The sequence below is a fragment of the Giraffa tippelskirchi genome, chromosome 12, assembly GCF_054371585.1.
Source record: "Giraffa tippelskirchi isolate mGirTip1 chromosome 12, T2T-mGirTip1v1.2.pri, whole genome shotgun sequence".
Lineage (NCBI taxonomy): Eukaryota > Metazoa > Chordata > Mammalia > Artiodactyla > Giraffidae > Giraffa > Giraffa tippelskirchi.
Window position 1 is genome coordinate 58,950,856 of NC_137286.1, and position 14,837 is coordinate 58,965,692.

At 39.0% G+C, this 14,837-nt stretch overlaps 1 protein-coding gene across 15 annotated transcripts in view; it reads left to right on the top strand.

The window, feature by feature from the left end:
* LRRC28 (leucine rich repeat containing 28) overlaps window positions 1-14,837 on the top strand; it is a 195,197-nt gene that overhangs the window by 122,452 nt on the left and 57,908 nt on the right. For all 15 annotated transcript variants that reach the window (XR_014071622.1, XR_014071621.1, XM_081551294.1 and 12 more), the window contains one exon: window positions 7,047-7,149. Coding sequence is in view for 13 of the 15 variants with exons in the window: in XM_081551294.1 (XP_081407420.1) it covers window positions 7,047-7,149 (103 nt within the window). In the remaining 2 variants the exon portion in view is untranslated. The remainder of the gene's footprint in view (window positions 1-7,046; window positions 7,150-14,837) is intronic.

Consider the following 14,837-nt stretch of genomic DNA (forward strand, 5'->3'; position numbering starts at 1 on the left):
GAATGCTGAGCTTTAAGCCAACTTTTTCACTCTCCTCTTGCACTTTCGTCAAAAGGCTCTCTAGTTCTTCTTCACTTTCTGCTATAAGGGTTGTGTCTTCTGCATATCTGAGGTTATTGATATTTCTCCTGGCAATCTTGATTCCAGCTTGTGCTTCATCCAGCCCAGCGTTTCTCATGATGTACTCTGCATATAAGTTAAATAAGCGGGGTGACAATATATAGCCTTGACATACTTCTTTTCCTATTTTCAGCCAGTCTGTTCCATGTCCAGTTCTAACTGTTGCTTCCTGACCTGAATACAGATTTCTCAAGAGGCAGGTCAGGTGGTCTGGTATTCCCACCTCTTTAAGAATTTCCACAGTTTGTTGTGATCCACACAGCCAAAGGCTTTGGCATAGTCAATAAAATGGAAGTAAATGTTTTTCTAGCACTCTCTTGCTTTTTTGATGATCCAGCGGATGTTGGCAATTTGATCTCTGGTTCCTCTGCCTTTTCTAAAACCAGCTTGAACATCTGGAAGTTCACGGTTCATGTATTGTTGAAGCCTGGCTTGGAGAATTTTCAGCATTACTATACTAGCATGTGAGATGAGTACAATTGTATGGTATTTCTAATCTATATTCAATCAAAACTTTGATGTAGTTCCATTTATTCTGGCATCTAGTCTACTAGACTTTTTATTGCTAAAGTCTAGAAAGCTTATTATTTTAGTGATTTAAAAAAAAATTGAATGAGGCTTGAAGTTTCTGTTCCAATTCTGAGAATATAAAGAAATACTGTGTTGTTTTAAAAAAAAAAAAAAACAAAGCAAGAAAAAAAGTACAGAGTTTGTTCAAATTTCACAAAATTTTATGCTAGTATCCATTATTTGTTCTCATACCTTATTCAAGATTCCACATTGTATTTAGTTGCATTGAACAGCTTCAGCTGCATGCAACAAATTATGATAAATTCTTTTTGTTTTTACTCTGTTACAAATATTTTCTAATTTTTCTTGTTATGACTTCTAAGATACACTCATCATTTAAAAGTGTTTAATTTCAAAATACATGGGGGTTTTAAGGTATCCTTAATATTAATTTCTCATTTAAGTGCCTTCTTGTCTGCAGTCACCCTCTGTGTTTTTTCAGTCTTTTAACTTCATTGAGGCTTTCAATGGCTAAGTCAAAGGTCTCTGTTAGTAAATGTCACACTGCACTTGAAAGTATGTGGGTTATTTTCAAATATCTTTTGGTATTGATTTCTAACATAATTGCACAGTGGTAAGAGAACAGATTCTGTATGATTTCAATACCTTTAGACCATGAAATTTTTACACCTTATGTTATCCCTGAATATGTTCCACTGTCTTCTGGTTTATAGTCCATGGAAAGTTGAATAGAATTTTTCTCCTGCTATTATGTGGAAATTACATAAATCTTAATTATGTTGAATTGGTTCACTGTGCTTTTCAGGTCTACTTTATCCTGCTACTTTTCTGTCTATTCATTCTATTGATTTTTGAGAGTTTGATACCGAAACTGCAACTAAATATCCTAATTTATCTACTTAAAAATTATTGTAATATATAGTGAACTTTGTTCACTATAATATATATGTAACTATATAATATATATGTATAATATATATGTAACTTTGTTCTATATTTTCCAAGTCTCTTGTAAACGTATGACACTTTTGTAATCTAAAAAATAAGAAGAAAATAATACATGTTCAAACTAAGGCTCTGCTCATAAGTGAAAGAATAGACACATAAGATATTGACAATTCACACCAAAAAAAGCAAAAATAACCCTCATATTGAAAAATGTTCACACCGATAATGAGAGAAATACAAATTGAGAATGACAAAATGTTTTAAATAAGACAGCATGTTTTAGAAGTTGATGAGACTGTGGAAAAGCCAATGCTTTCATACATGATGAAGAAAATGCAAACTGGTGTAATTCCTCTGGAGGGAAATACCAAGGAATCTATACACGTATTTACCTTTTAACCCAGCAAGTCCACTGCTTGGAATGTATACTGAAGGTACACTTCCAACAATAGAGTTGATTATGTATGCATGGGTTGGTATATATACATATGTTTTGTAAATCTGCCTACTTAATGGATCCTAGAAGCAATGGCACTCTTATAGTAAGGGGCACATCTAGCACTCAGATGTTGGTTTCTAGACAGCATACCCCATAATTTAATTTAATTTAATTTAATTTAACTTAATTTAATTCCTTTAATGAAAGGAATTAAAGCTCTTTGGAGAAGTAGTTGATTTCCGGACTAGAGCAGGGACAGTACAATTTGAACTTGGAATATCTTTTGCTCCTGGAAGTATGGCGATACTCAAAAAAGGATGAAAACTTGTTTAAAGAATGAAAAGACCAATTTTAAGTATTCCTAGTTGCCAAAACTGGAACATTTTACCCAACACAATAAACAACAATGGTAGTGGGTTTTTAGTCCTTAAAATAAAATAAATGTCCTTGAATCCATACCAGTATAAAAATCAAATAAATAAACGGGGGAGAAGGGATCATTCTTCCTTACATAAGAATTCCAATTAATAAATGTAGACAGAAAGATTGTAATTGAAAATCACCGCTAAGTAAATACTACGTGATAATTGTTACAAACAAGATCCATTGATGAATGGTAAAATTAATAGGCAAAATTTTGCGAAGGAACAGGATATTTAGTTTAGAGTTATAGTAATCTGAAGACTTGACCTGGAGTTTGCGGCGCTGCTTCCAAGACTTTTTACTCACATGGATATTGGCTTGAGGTCTCATTTCCTCTCCAATAAAGCTGCTTTAGGGCCTTTGTGAAAAAGGAGTTGTCTTCCTGAAGAAGTGATCCAAGAGAAACAGCAAAGAGAAAGCCACAATGCTTTTTGTGACTTACTCTGAAATCACAAAATCACACAGCAGAAATCTATTCTGTTTCTTCATTTCAGTTCAGTCACTCAGTTGTATCTGACTCTTTGCAACCCCATGGACTGCAGCACACCAGGCCTCCCTGTCAATCACCAAATCCTGGAGTTTACTCAAGCTCATGTCCATTGAGTCGCAATGCCATCCAACCATCTATCCTCTGTCGTCCCCTTCTCCTCTCGCCTTCAATCTTTCCCAGCATCGGGGTCTTTTCAAATGAGTCAGTTCTTCGCATCAGGTGGCCAAAGTATTGGAGTTTCAGCTTCAGCATCAGTCTTTCCAAAGAATATTCATGACTGATTTCCTTTAGGATGGACTGATTGGATCTCCTTGCAGTCCAAGGGACTCTAGAATCTCCTCCAGCACCACAGTTCAAAAGCATCAATTCTTCGTTGCTCAGCTTTCTTTATAGTCCAACTCTTGCATCCATACATGACTACTGGAAAAACCATAGCTTTGACTAGACAGACCTTTGTTGGCAAAGCAGTGCCTCTGCTTCTTAATATGCTGTGTGGGTTAGTCATAACTTTTCTTCCAAGGAGTAAGCGTCTTTTAATTTCATGGCTGCAGTGACCATCTGCAGTGATTTTGGAGACCCCAAAAATAAAGTCTGCCACTGTTTCCACTGTTTTTCCATCTATTTAACATGAAGTGATGGGGCCAGATACCATGATCTTAATTTTCTGAATGTTGAGTTTTAGGCCAACTTTTTCACTCTCCTCTTTGACTTTCATCAATAGGCTCTTTAGTTCTTCACTTTCTGCGAAGGGTTGTGTCATCTGCACATCTGAGGTTATTGCTATTTCTCCTGGCAGTCTTGATTCCAGCTTGTGCTTCATCCAGCCCGGCATTTCGAATGATGTACTCTGCATGTAAGTTAAATAAGCAGGGTGACAATATACAGCCTTGACGTACTCCTTTCACGATTTGGAACCAGTCTGTCGTTCCGTGTCCGGGTCTAACTGCTGCTTCCTGATCTGCATACAGATTTCTCAGGATGCTGGTCAGGTGGTCTGCTATTCCCATCTCTTTCAGAATTTTTCAGTTAGTTGTGATCCACACAGCCAAAGGCTTTGGCATAGTCAATAAAGCAGAAGTAGATGCTTTTCTAGAACTCTCTTGCTTTTTAGATGACCCAATGGATGTTGACAATTTGACCTGTGGTTCCTCTGCCTTTTCTAAATCCAGCTTGAACATCTGGAAGTTCATGGTTCACATACTGTTGAAGCCTCGCTTGGAGAATTTTGAGCATTACTTTGCTAGAGTGTGAGATGAGTGCAATTGTGAGGTAGTTTGAACATTCTTTGGCATTGCCTTTCTTTGAGATTGGAATAAAAACTGACCTTTTCCAGTCTTGTGGCCACTGCTGAGTTTTCCAAATTTGCTGGCATATTGAGTGCAGCACTTTCACAGCATCATCTTTTAGGACGTGAAAGAGCTCAACTGGAATTCCATCACCTCCACTAGCTTTGTTCGTAGCGATGCTTCCTAAGGCCCACTTGACTTCACATTCCAGAATGTCTGACTCTAGGTGAGTGATCACACCATCGTGATTATCTGGGTCATGAAGTTCTTTTTTGTAGAGTTCTTCTGTGTATTCTTGCTGCCTCATTTTCACATCTTCTGCTTCTTTTAGGTCCATACCATTTCTGTCCTTTATTGTGCTCATCTTTGCATGAAATGTTCCCTTGGTGTCTCTAATTTTCTTGAAGAGATCTCTAGTCTTTCCCATTCTATCGTTTTCCTCTATTTCTTTGCATTGATCGCCGAGGAAGGCTTGCTTATCTCTCCTTGCTATTCTTTGGAACTCTGCATTCAAATGGGTATATCTTTCCTTTTCTCCTTTGCTTTTCACTTCTCTTCTTTTCACAGCTATTTGTAAGGCCTCTTCAGACAACCATTTTGCCTTTTTGCACTTCTTTTTCTTAAGGGTGGTCTTGATCCCTGCCTCCTATACAATGTCACGAACCTCTATCCATAGTTCTTCAGGCACTCTGTCAAATCTAATCCCTTGATCTATTTCTCAGTTCCACTGTATAATCATAAGGGATTTGATTTAGGTCATACCTGACCTAAATCTAGTGGTTTTCCCTACTTTCTTCAATTTAAGTCTGAACTTGGCAATAAGGAGTTCATCATCTGAGCCACAGTCAGCTCCCGGTCTTGTTTTTGCTGACTATATACAGCTTCTCCATCTTTGACTGCAAAGAATATAATCAATCTGATTTTGGTATTGACCATCTGGTGATGTGCATGTGTAGAGGCTTCTCTTGTGTTGTTGGAAGAGGCTGTTTGCTATGACCAGTGCATTCTCTTGGCAATACTCTGTTAGCCTTCATTCTGTACTCCCAAGGCCAAATTTGCCTGTTACTCCAGGTATTTCTTGACTTCCTATTTTTGCATTCCAGTATTCTGTTTGTTAGGTATCTTAAAACCACCACTGGGAAAGGGCATCTCTAGCCTAGTATAATTCTTTTTTCTCTCTTAAGAGTTCCCACTTCCCCTTTTGTTGTCTGTTTTCCAGTGCTTCCAGTTTTGTTTCCTCTTTTTGTAACTTGCCCCAGGGCTAATCCTGGGCAAGATTACTGTGATAAGGTAAGATTCACCATTTCCTACCTTCGTCCATGACAAACCCTTCCTTACCTCAGTCTTATATTATGCACCTCCCAGTTAATGTAGTAAATTGTCCAGAACCCACTTATGAAACCATAAGGCTTAGACGAGCCTCTCTAATAGCAATGATCATGTTGTATTACAGTTAACCATGTCTCATGTCTGTCCTTAATATCATGTTCATATCTGCATCCCCAAGGCCTACCATAGTGCCTAAAGATCCTTAATGGGTAAATGGGTTTTCTTTTGAAATGTAAATATGCTAAAGAACCTTAAAGATGCTAGTTTAGCTATCTGGGCCTTTGTCTATCCTAACTTTGGAAGGACAGGGGAAAAGAGAGCTCCTTCAGCCTGTTTCCTATTTTCACAAGCAGATACTCTAGGCTTTGCTACCCCTTGCCCAGCTTTATTGTTGTTCAGTCCCTAAGTTGTGTCTGATTCTTTGTGACCCCATGGACTGCAACATGCCAGGCTTCCGTGTCCTTCACTATCTCCCGGAGTTTGCTCAAATTCATGTCCCTTGAGTCAGTGCTGCCCAGCTACCTGTGGGAGACTTCTGGATTGGCCTTCTTTCTGCATACTTGTTCCTACTGCCGATTCTTCTCTTTGGGCTCCCTTTCTCATCTCTTTCTATTCCTGGTATAAACCCATTCCCACTCTGGCTCCCTGGCCTGCAGGTCTTGTCCATCCAGCTGCACCCCACACCTCACTGAGGACTGAAGGATTTGGGATTCCCTCTGCTGCTTCCTCCCCCTGCAGCCATGGGCAATTCTATCCATTCCTACATCAGCTGGCTCCTCAGGCCCGGCCCAGCCAGCGCCTGATTGATCCCTAGCTCTCCATCATCCCTTCTATCATCTTTCTGCCAAGAGGAGGTGAGACACAGTAAATCTTGATATTGGGGCAGAACCAGACGTCGTTTGGGCTAACCTCCCAATTTAATTCGTATGACACTTTTTCCTATGGAGAAAAATGAAACTAAATTCATGACCTATAAAAACTTAATAAATAAATATAAATTGTTTATTATCCCTGGGTCAAGAAGATCCCTTGGAGGAGGAAATGGCAACTGACTTCAGCATTCTTGCCTGGGAAATCCCACAGACAGAGGAGCCTGGCGGCCTATAGTCCGTTGGGGTTGCGAAGAGTCAGACACGACTGAGGGACTAACACTTTCATAACAAGCTTAATAAATAGAAGTTGTTTATTAAAAGTCATAGAATTTTTATATGAGAAGGAAATCCGATAATATTCCATTACCAGTACTCATTTTTTAGTTTAAGTACTCAAAGTTCAGGTGGATTGAATAATTTTTTCAACAGTCATGTTTTCTGATGTAGAATCTCATATTGCAGCTGACTTAATTTCACACCTAGGTAAATCTGCAACATTTTTTCTTATAGAGATTTTGAATTATTCTAGCATTATTTATTAAATTTCATGTTCCACATTATATTGGTATATATTTATAAGAATCATAGCACTTTTGTTTCTAACCCAGATTTAGGTCGATCTCGAGAACTTCAATATGTGTACGTGGATAACAACATTCATCTGAAAGGCTTGCCGTCCTTTCTGTACAACAAAGTCATCGGGTGCAGTGGGTAAGGCTGATTTCACATTTTATACTAATACTCAGCTCTTTTGCTAGCTTTATTTCTACTTCAGTACTTAGCCCTCATAAAACTCAAAAATAGATGTATGACTTTTGATAATCCTGTTCAATTTTGTTTTGAGACTTAACATGCTAAACCAAGTACCCTTAGAAACCAACAATATTGAACAAGCAATTAGAGTATTTTACTTTGAGTTTAGTTAATAAGTCATAAATTTGGTTAGTTATTTGTTGTTTTCCAGGTAAAAGAAAAATTAATCCATGCATACCATTATAAACTCAGTAGTATCAGTCACAAATACTGGAGGAATCACTGACTACACTATCAACCCTAGTATCTGGGACTTTACCAATTGAAAATATTTACAGCTTGACATTTGAAATAGTCCCTCAACACAAATCATGATTCCAGAAACCAAAGCAGATGTTTCAGTTAATAGGAAGTGAAGAACTTTTATTTTTAGGACAGCATTAATCTTTCCTTCTCAGTTAGGCTTTTAGAAAGATAATGTCAGCTTCTTCTTCTATAGCAGTGAGACAGAACCACCCTGAAGTGGTTCCCAGAGTGGCATTGGCTTAATACAGGACAGCTCAGCTGCCAGGACCAGCTTTTGACTGGCCTCACTTTGCTCACTTAAGCAGCCACAGAATACTTGGAACACCTCTGAGGCTACTTAGCCCGCATGTTGACTCTCTCCTTATAATTTCAGACATCCTGAATAACCTGACTCGTACTCTATGTAGTCCTGGCAAGAAAAAGGATGACAATAACCCTGTACATAGAGACAGCCATTCCCCTGCTGGCCTGGCTCCAGGGGATGGGCCCTGAGCAGTGATTGCTCCAGAGAGGGTAATCCTAGGAGTAGTGGCCTTCCCCTAGGAAAAATTATGCACTTGTTATCTTGGAAGAGCCCTAGATGAATTCAGTGCCTGTGTAAGCTGATGAAATATAAGCCCAGAGATATATTCCAGAACTTTCTGTGAAGAACAGATAGTAGAATATGTGGTAGAGTTTTTAGCTCAGTGATTTTTCTGCAGCTGATCATATGACAGCTGTGATACTACTCACTCATTAATCCTAATAAATTCTTAAAATGACTATAATATAACCTAATTTTTCCAAGTGGTGAGTAAAATACCCTCAATCACCAAGATGCATGTAATGATGCAAGCAGGCTCCAAGGCTGAAGGCAGTTTTTTCTGCACCAAAGCCTTCAGAGACTGCACTGCAGTATGATCTAAAATTTCTACCACAACTAAGGAATAACTCTTACTTGAGATAAAGAGCCTTCTTTGGTGTTTAGATATAGCTGTTACTGACTGCCACAAGGTTCTGTTTGTGCAGAGTTGAGAGATACATATTTCCTTGTATTTGTTTTTAATTTTTGGCCACACCGTATGGCTTGCAGGATCTTAGTTCTCTGACCAGGGATTGAACCTGGACCCATGGCAGAGAAAGCGCTGAGTCCTAACCACGAGACCCCCAGGGAATTCTACCCCCAACCCCTACACTTTTTAAAAATATATTTTCATTGTTGACTTGGCATCTGGTAGCACAGTTAGTGAATTTTATGAGAGCTTCACATTTTTGAGAAAATAAAGTGTAAGGCAAAATATGCCAATTATTAGCAGATAGTCTACATTTTTTATTATTATCAGCATATTCCTTTGATAGTAATAATAAGATAAAAAAATTATTAAAAGGAAAGTTATTAAGCAATCAGTTTTCTAATATTAGTAGTTTTTTTTGGAGTGTTGGCAGTCCCATGTGCCAAAGAAATGTGATCCAAAAGGTATTTTCAATCTATCGGTTTAACTCAGAATGCATAGAATGTATAGAAGCAGTATTGGTGGTTATACTCCTAGCCAACTCATTAAATGGTCATTTAATCCATTTTGCACCCCAAAAGTTATACTTACTTATAAAATATTTCTGTGCAGAAGTGTATTCAAAATTCTAATGTTGTTCAGTCGATTAGTTGTGTCTGACTCTTTGTGACCCCAAGGACTACAGCACACCAGGCTTCCCTGTCCTTCACCATCTCCCGGAGCTTGCTCAAAGTCATGTCCATTGAGTCAGTGAGGGCATCCAACCGTCTTGTCCTCTGTCATCCCCTTCTCCTCCTGCCTTCAATCTTCCCCAGCATCAGAGTCTTTTCCAATGAGTCAGCTCTTCGCATCAGGTGGCCAAAGTATTGGAGTTTCAGCTTCAACATCAGTCCTTCCAATGAACACCCAGGACTGATCTCCTTTAGGATGGACGGGTTGGATCTCCTTGCAGTCCAAGGGACTCTCAAGAGTCTTCTCTGACACCACAGTTCAAAAGCATCAATTCTTCAGCACTCAGCTTTCTTTATAGTCCGACTCTCACATCCATACATGACCACTGGAAAAACCATAGCCTTGACTAGACGGACCTTTGTTGGCAAAGTAATGTCTCTGCTTTTTAATATGCTATCTAGGTTGGTCATAACTTTCCTTCCAAGGAGTAAGTGTCTTTTAATTTCATGGCTGCAGTCACCATCTGTAGTGATTTTGGAGCCCAGAAAAATAAAGTCAGCCACTGTTTTCATTGTATCTCCCTTAGTATCTCTAATTTTCTTGAAGAGATCTCTAGTCTTTCCCATTCTATTGTTTTTCTCTAATTCTTTGCATTGTTTACTGAGGAAGGCTTTCTTATCTCCTTGCTCTTCTTTGGAACTCTACATTCAGATGGATACTCCTTCCTTTTCTCCTTTGCCTTTCGCTTCTCTTCTTTTCTCAGCTATTTGTAAGGCCTCCTCAGATAACCATTTTGCCTTTTTGCATTTCTTTTTCTTGGGGATGGTTTTGATCACTGCCTCCTGTACCAGTATTATGAACTTCTATCCATAGTTATCCAGGCACTCTTTGAGATCTAATCCCTTGAATCTGTTACTCACTTCAACTGTATAATCATAAGGAATTTGATTTAGGTCATCCCTGAATGGCCTAGTAGTTTTCCATATTTTCTTCAATTTAAGTCGGAATTTTTCAATAAGGAGTTCATGATATGAGCCATAGCCAGCTCCCGGTCTTGTTTTTGCTGACTATATTGAGTTTCTCCATCTTCAGCTAAAAGAATATAATCAATCTGATTTCAGTATTGACCGAATACTGGTATTTTGGTATCTGGTGATGTCCATGTATAGAATAATCTCTTGTGTTGTTGGAAGAGAGTGTTTGCTATGACCAGTGCATTCTCTCAGCAAAACTCAGTTAGCCTTTGCTCTGCTTCATTTTGTACTCCAAGGCCAAATTTGCCTGTTACTCCAGGTATCTCTTGACTTCCTACTTTTGCATTCCTGTCCCCTATGATGAAAAGGACATCTTTTTTTGGTGTTAGTTCTAGAAGATCTTTTAGGTCTTCATAGAACAGTTCAACTTCAACTGCTTTGGCATTTGTGGTTGGGTCATAGACTTGGATTGCTGTGATATTGAATGATTTACCTTGGAAACAAACAGAGATCATTCTGTCATTTTTGTGATCGCACCCAAGTGTACCCAAGCATTTCAGACTCTTTTGTTGACTGTGAGGGCACTCTATTTCTTCTAAGGGATTCTTGCCCACAGTAGTAGATATAGTGGTCATCTGAATTAAATTCACACATTCTGGTCCATTTTAGCTCATTGATTCCCAAAATGCCAATGTTCACTCTTGACATCTCCTGTTTGACCACTTCCAATTTGCCCCAATTCATGGGATCTAACCTTCCAGGTTCCTATATACTATTGTTCTTTACAGCATCAGACTGTACTTTCATCACCAGACACATCCACAACTGGGTGATGTTTCCGTTTTGGCTCAGCCTCTTCCTTCCTTCTGGAGCTGTTTCTCCACTCTTCTCCAGTAGCATATTGGGCACCTACCAGCCTGGTGAATTCATCTTTCAGTGTCATATCTTTTTGCCTTTTCATACTGTTCATGGAGTTCTCAAGGTAAGAATGCTGAAGTGGTTTGCCATTCCCTTCTCCAGTGGATCACGTTTTGTCAGAATTCTCCACCATGATCCGTCCATCTTGGGTGGCCGTACACGGCATGGCTCATATTTTCTTTGAGTTAGATAAGGCTGTGGTCCATATGATCAGTTTGGTCAGCTTTCTGTCATTGTGGTTTTCATTCTGTCTGCCCTTTGATGGATAAGGATAAGAGGCTTATGGAAGCTTCCTGATGGGAGAGACTGACTGAGGGGGAAACTGGGTCTTCCTCTGGTGGGCACGGCCAAGCTCAGTAAATCTTTAACCCAATTTTCTGCTGATGGGTGGTGCTGTATTCCCTCCCTGTAGTTTGGCCTGAGGTCAAACTATGTAGGGGTAATGGTGGTAATGGTGACCCCCTTCAAAAGGACTTATGTCCGCATGCTGCGACTCCCAGGACTGTTGTGTTCAGTGCCCTTGACCTCACAGGAGGCCACTGTCAACTCACACCTCTGCTGGAGACTTCCAGACCCTCACAGGCAAGTCTGGCTCAGTCTCTTGTGGGGTCACTGCACCTTTCTCCTGGGTCCTGGTGTACATAAAGTTTTGTTGTGCCCTCCAAGAGTCTGTTTCCCCAGTCCTGTGGAAGTTCTTTAATCAAATTCTGCTGCTCTTCAAAGTCAAATTCCCTGGGGGTTCTCAGTCCCTTTGCTGGATCCCCAGGTTGGGCAATTTGTTATGGGCCCTAGAACTTTTGCAACAGTACAAGAACTTCTTTGGTATAATTGTTCTCCAATTTGTGAGTCACCTGCTTGGCAGCTCAATAGTAGAGTTATTGGTGACCTCCTCCAAGAGGATTTATGCCACATGCCTCATCTCCCAGGTCTGCTGCAGCCAGAGCCCCTGTCCCCAGTGGCAGGCCACTGTTGACCCGTGCCTCCCTAGGAGACACTGAAACACTCAAAGGCAGGTCTGGCTCAGTCTCTTGTGGAGGTCACTGCTCCATTCCTTGGGTCCTGGTGGGCACAAGGTTTTGTTGGTGCCCTCCAAGCATCTCTGGCGGGTCTTAAATTTAATTTTAAATGAGTTGCACCCCTCCTACCATCTTGTTGGGCCTTCTTCTTTGCCCTTGGATGCAGGGCATCTTTTTTTGGTGGGATCCAACATTCTCCTGTCGACGGTTGTTCAGCAGCCATCAAATTCTAATACATGGTAACTATTGAAATTTTAACAACAGAATTAAAGGGCTCCCTTCTTTTATCTCTTTTGTTTATATATATGCAAAGGGAGTCTCCCATTCCAAGTCAAAGGAAGGGTGGTTTGGGAAAAGGAGGGCAAGGTGAAGAACAAGGTTCTAAGGTAAATCCATGTAAAGAACATTAGGGTGTCAGAGGCCTAGAAAGTGTACCTCTTGATTCTGAACGAGGATCTTGGTTCAGTTGTTTATTCAGTGCATATTTTTGAGCAACTGCTCTGTTTGGTTATTCTCTAGACAATGGCCATATGGTGTAGGAGCCAAACAATTCAGTTCCTGCCTTCATGGACCTCATAATCTAACTAGGGATCCAAATGAACAGTCAGTAATTAAACAAACCTGATGCTGATTCTTTCCAAGATGATATTTAAACTGAAAACAGAAGAATCTCACACTTTGTTCTACACCACCATCACATGCTCCTTCTAGCCCAGGGATAGGTCTAGGATAAAGAACACACCAGCTCCTGCTGGACTATGCTTTCTCTGAAACAGTTGTATTACCCTTTTCTGATTAACAGTGTAAGAAAACTGGAGCAAAATGAGTACAGCTTTAAGGATCTGTGGCGTGATATAAAAAAGTCAGGTATATATATGTATAAAATTCACATCTCAGAAGGAAAATAGAGAACCAGGTGTAAAGCATATAAAAAGGTATAAAAATAGCAAATAACAAATATTGTACAGTGTCAAGAATTCTCACTAGTCTCATAAAATTATACTTGATATTCATAGGAATGTGAATAAAGTTAGCTTCTCCTTATTTCATGTTCATTTATTTGTCAAATAATTATTGAACATAAAGTAGCAAGTCAGCACTGTGCTAATAATTGTAGAAAAGATCATTTAGATATTTATCCTAATATACAAAAATAACTAATACAAAAAATTAAATACCCTAAGAGAAAAGTAGAATAGTGAAAATTTATAGCGTAGTGCCTGTTTATGACCTAGTTTTGAAGTCACTCACCACCCTTTCTGTTATATCCTATTGATTCCACTGGTTAACCCTGTTGCTTGTGGAGGAGACTTCCAGGAGGGGAGGAGCATGGGAGCCAGCCTGGATGGCACTCATGCTCTTTGCCTAGTCTCTTAGAAAAATGGGGTTTTTATTTTGTCTGGATTTGTCTTACTGTTACTACAGAAATAAATGTCTGTATTTCTTCTTTGTTTTACCTCGAAGAAGTCCCTCCCATGTTAGATTTTTATAAAGTGGAATTGGCACATTTGCCTACTCAGAAGACCTACACCAGACCTATATCAAAAGTGGCCCTGTATCAGGTTTATTTTCTCAGTTGTCTGATTATATGAGGAAAAGAAAACCAAATCACTGCTGTGCTTTTTCTTATATAAATAAGCAATTATAGCTGAGTTTGGGTACAAGTTGGATAAATCCTTAGGTTAAATGGTTTGTTAATATAACTGCTGAAGATAACAGAGTTGTCTATATGAAAAATGCATTCCGAGTTCTGAGTTAAATCAACATACTAGAAAATATCCTTTGGATTACAGTGCATTTTTGTGTAGGGGCTGCCTACATACCCAAAACAGGCAATATTAGATACTTGAATCATGCCTCCATGGGACAGGCACAAAGCAGCCTACCTACAGATTAAAAAAATAACAAAACTGAGGTCCGATTTGAGCTGTCCCTCACGAGACAGAGTTTGTACTTTGATTCCAATGCAGTTATTAATCGCTTATTTAAAAGATACTAACATTCCTTCTAAGATTTAGAAGAATTTAACAGAATTCAGAGTATCCATAATATAACTTTCAAGATGTCCAGGGTACAATCTAAAATTACATAACATTTGAAGAATAAAGAAAATATGACCTAGTGTCAAGGAAATTAAAAACATTACCTGATGAGCTTAACACAGAATGGTATAAGAGAAGAAAAGTCAGTGAACTTGTTAGATCAGTAGAAAAGATTCAATCTGAAGAACATGAAAAAAGATTGAAAATAAAAATGAACATCAGCATCTTCGGGAACCTCCCAGACAGTAAAAAAACCTGAGAGAAAATGGGGCAGAACTAACAACAAAGTTGTTTGAACAAATATTGTCCAAAAACTTGCCAAATAGGATGAAACATATAAATTTACATTTTCAAGAAACGAAGTGAACTCTAAGCAATATAGATTACAGAGAAAACCATACCCAGGCAAAGCTGCTTAAAACCAATGTAAAAAGAAAATCTTGAAACCGACTAGGGAAAAATGGCAAACTACATACAAAGAAATAATTCAAAAGACTGTTGCCTTCTCATCAGAAATTTTGAAGGCCAGGAAACAGTGGAATGATATTTTTAAAGTGCCAAAGAAAAAAACAGTCAACCTAGCAACCAGCAAAAATATCCTTCAAAAATGAAAGTAAAATAAATGTGTTCCCAGATGGAACAAAACTAAGCCTTGAAGAGACTCTGCCAAGAGGACAGATGCTTTATCCAAATCAAGGCTTATTCTATCAGAGTGGCATAGCGTCT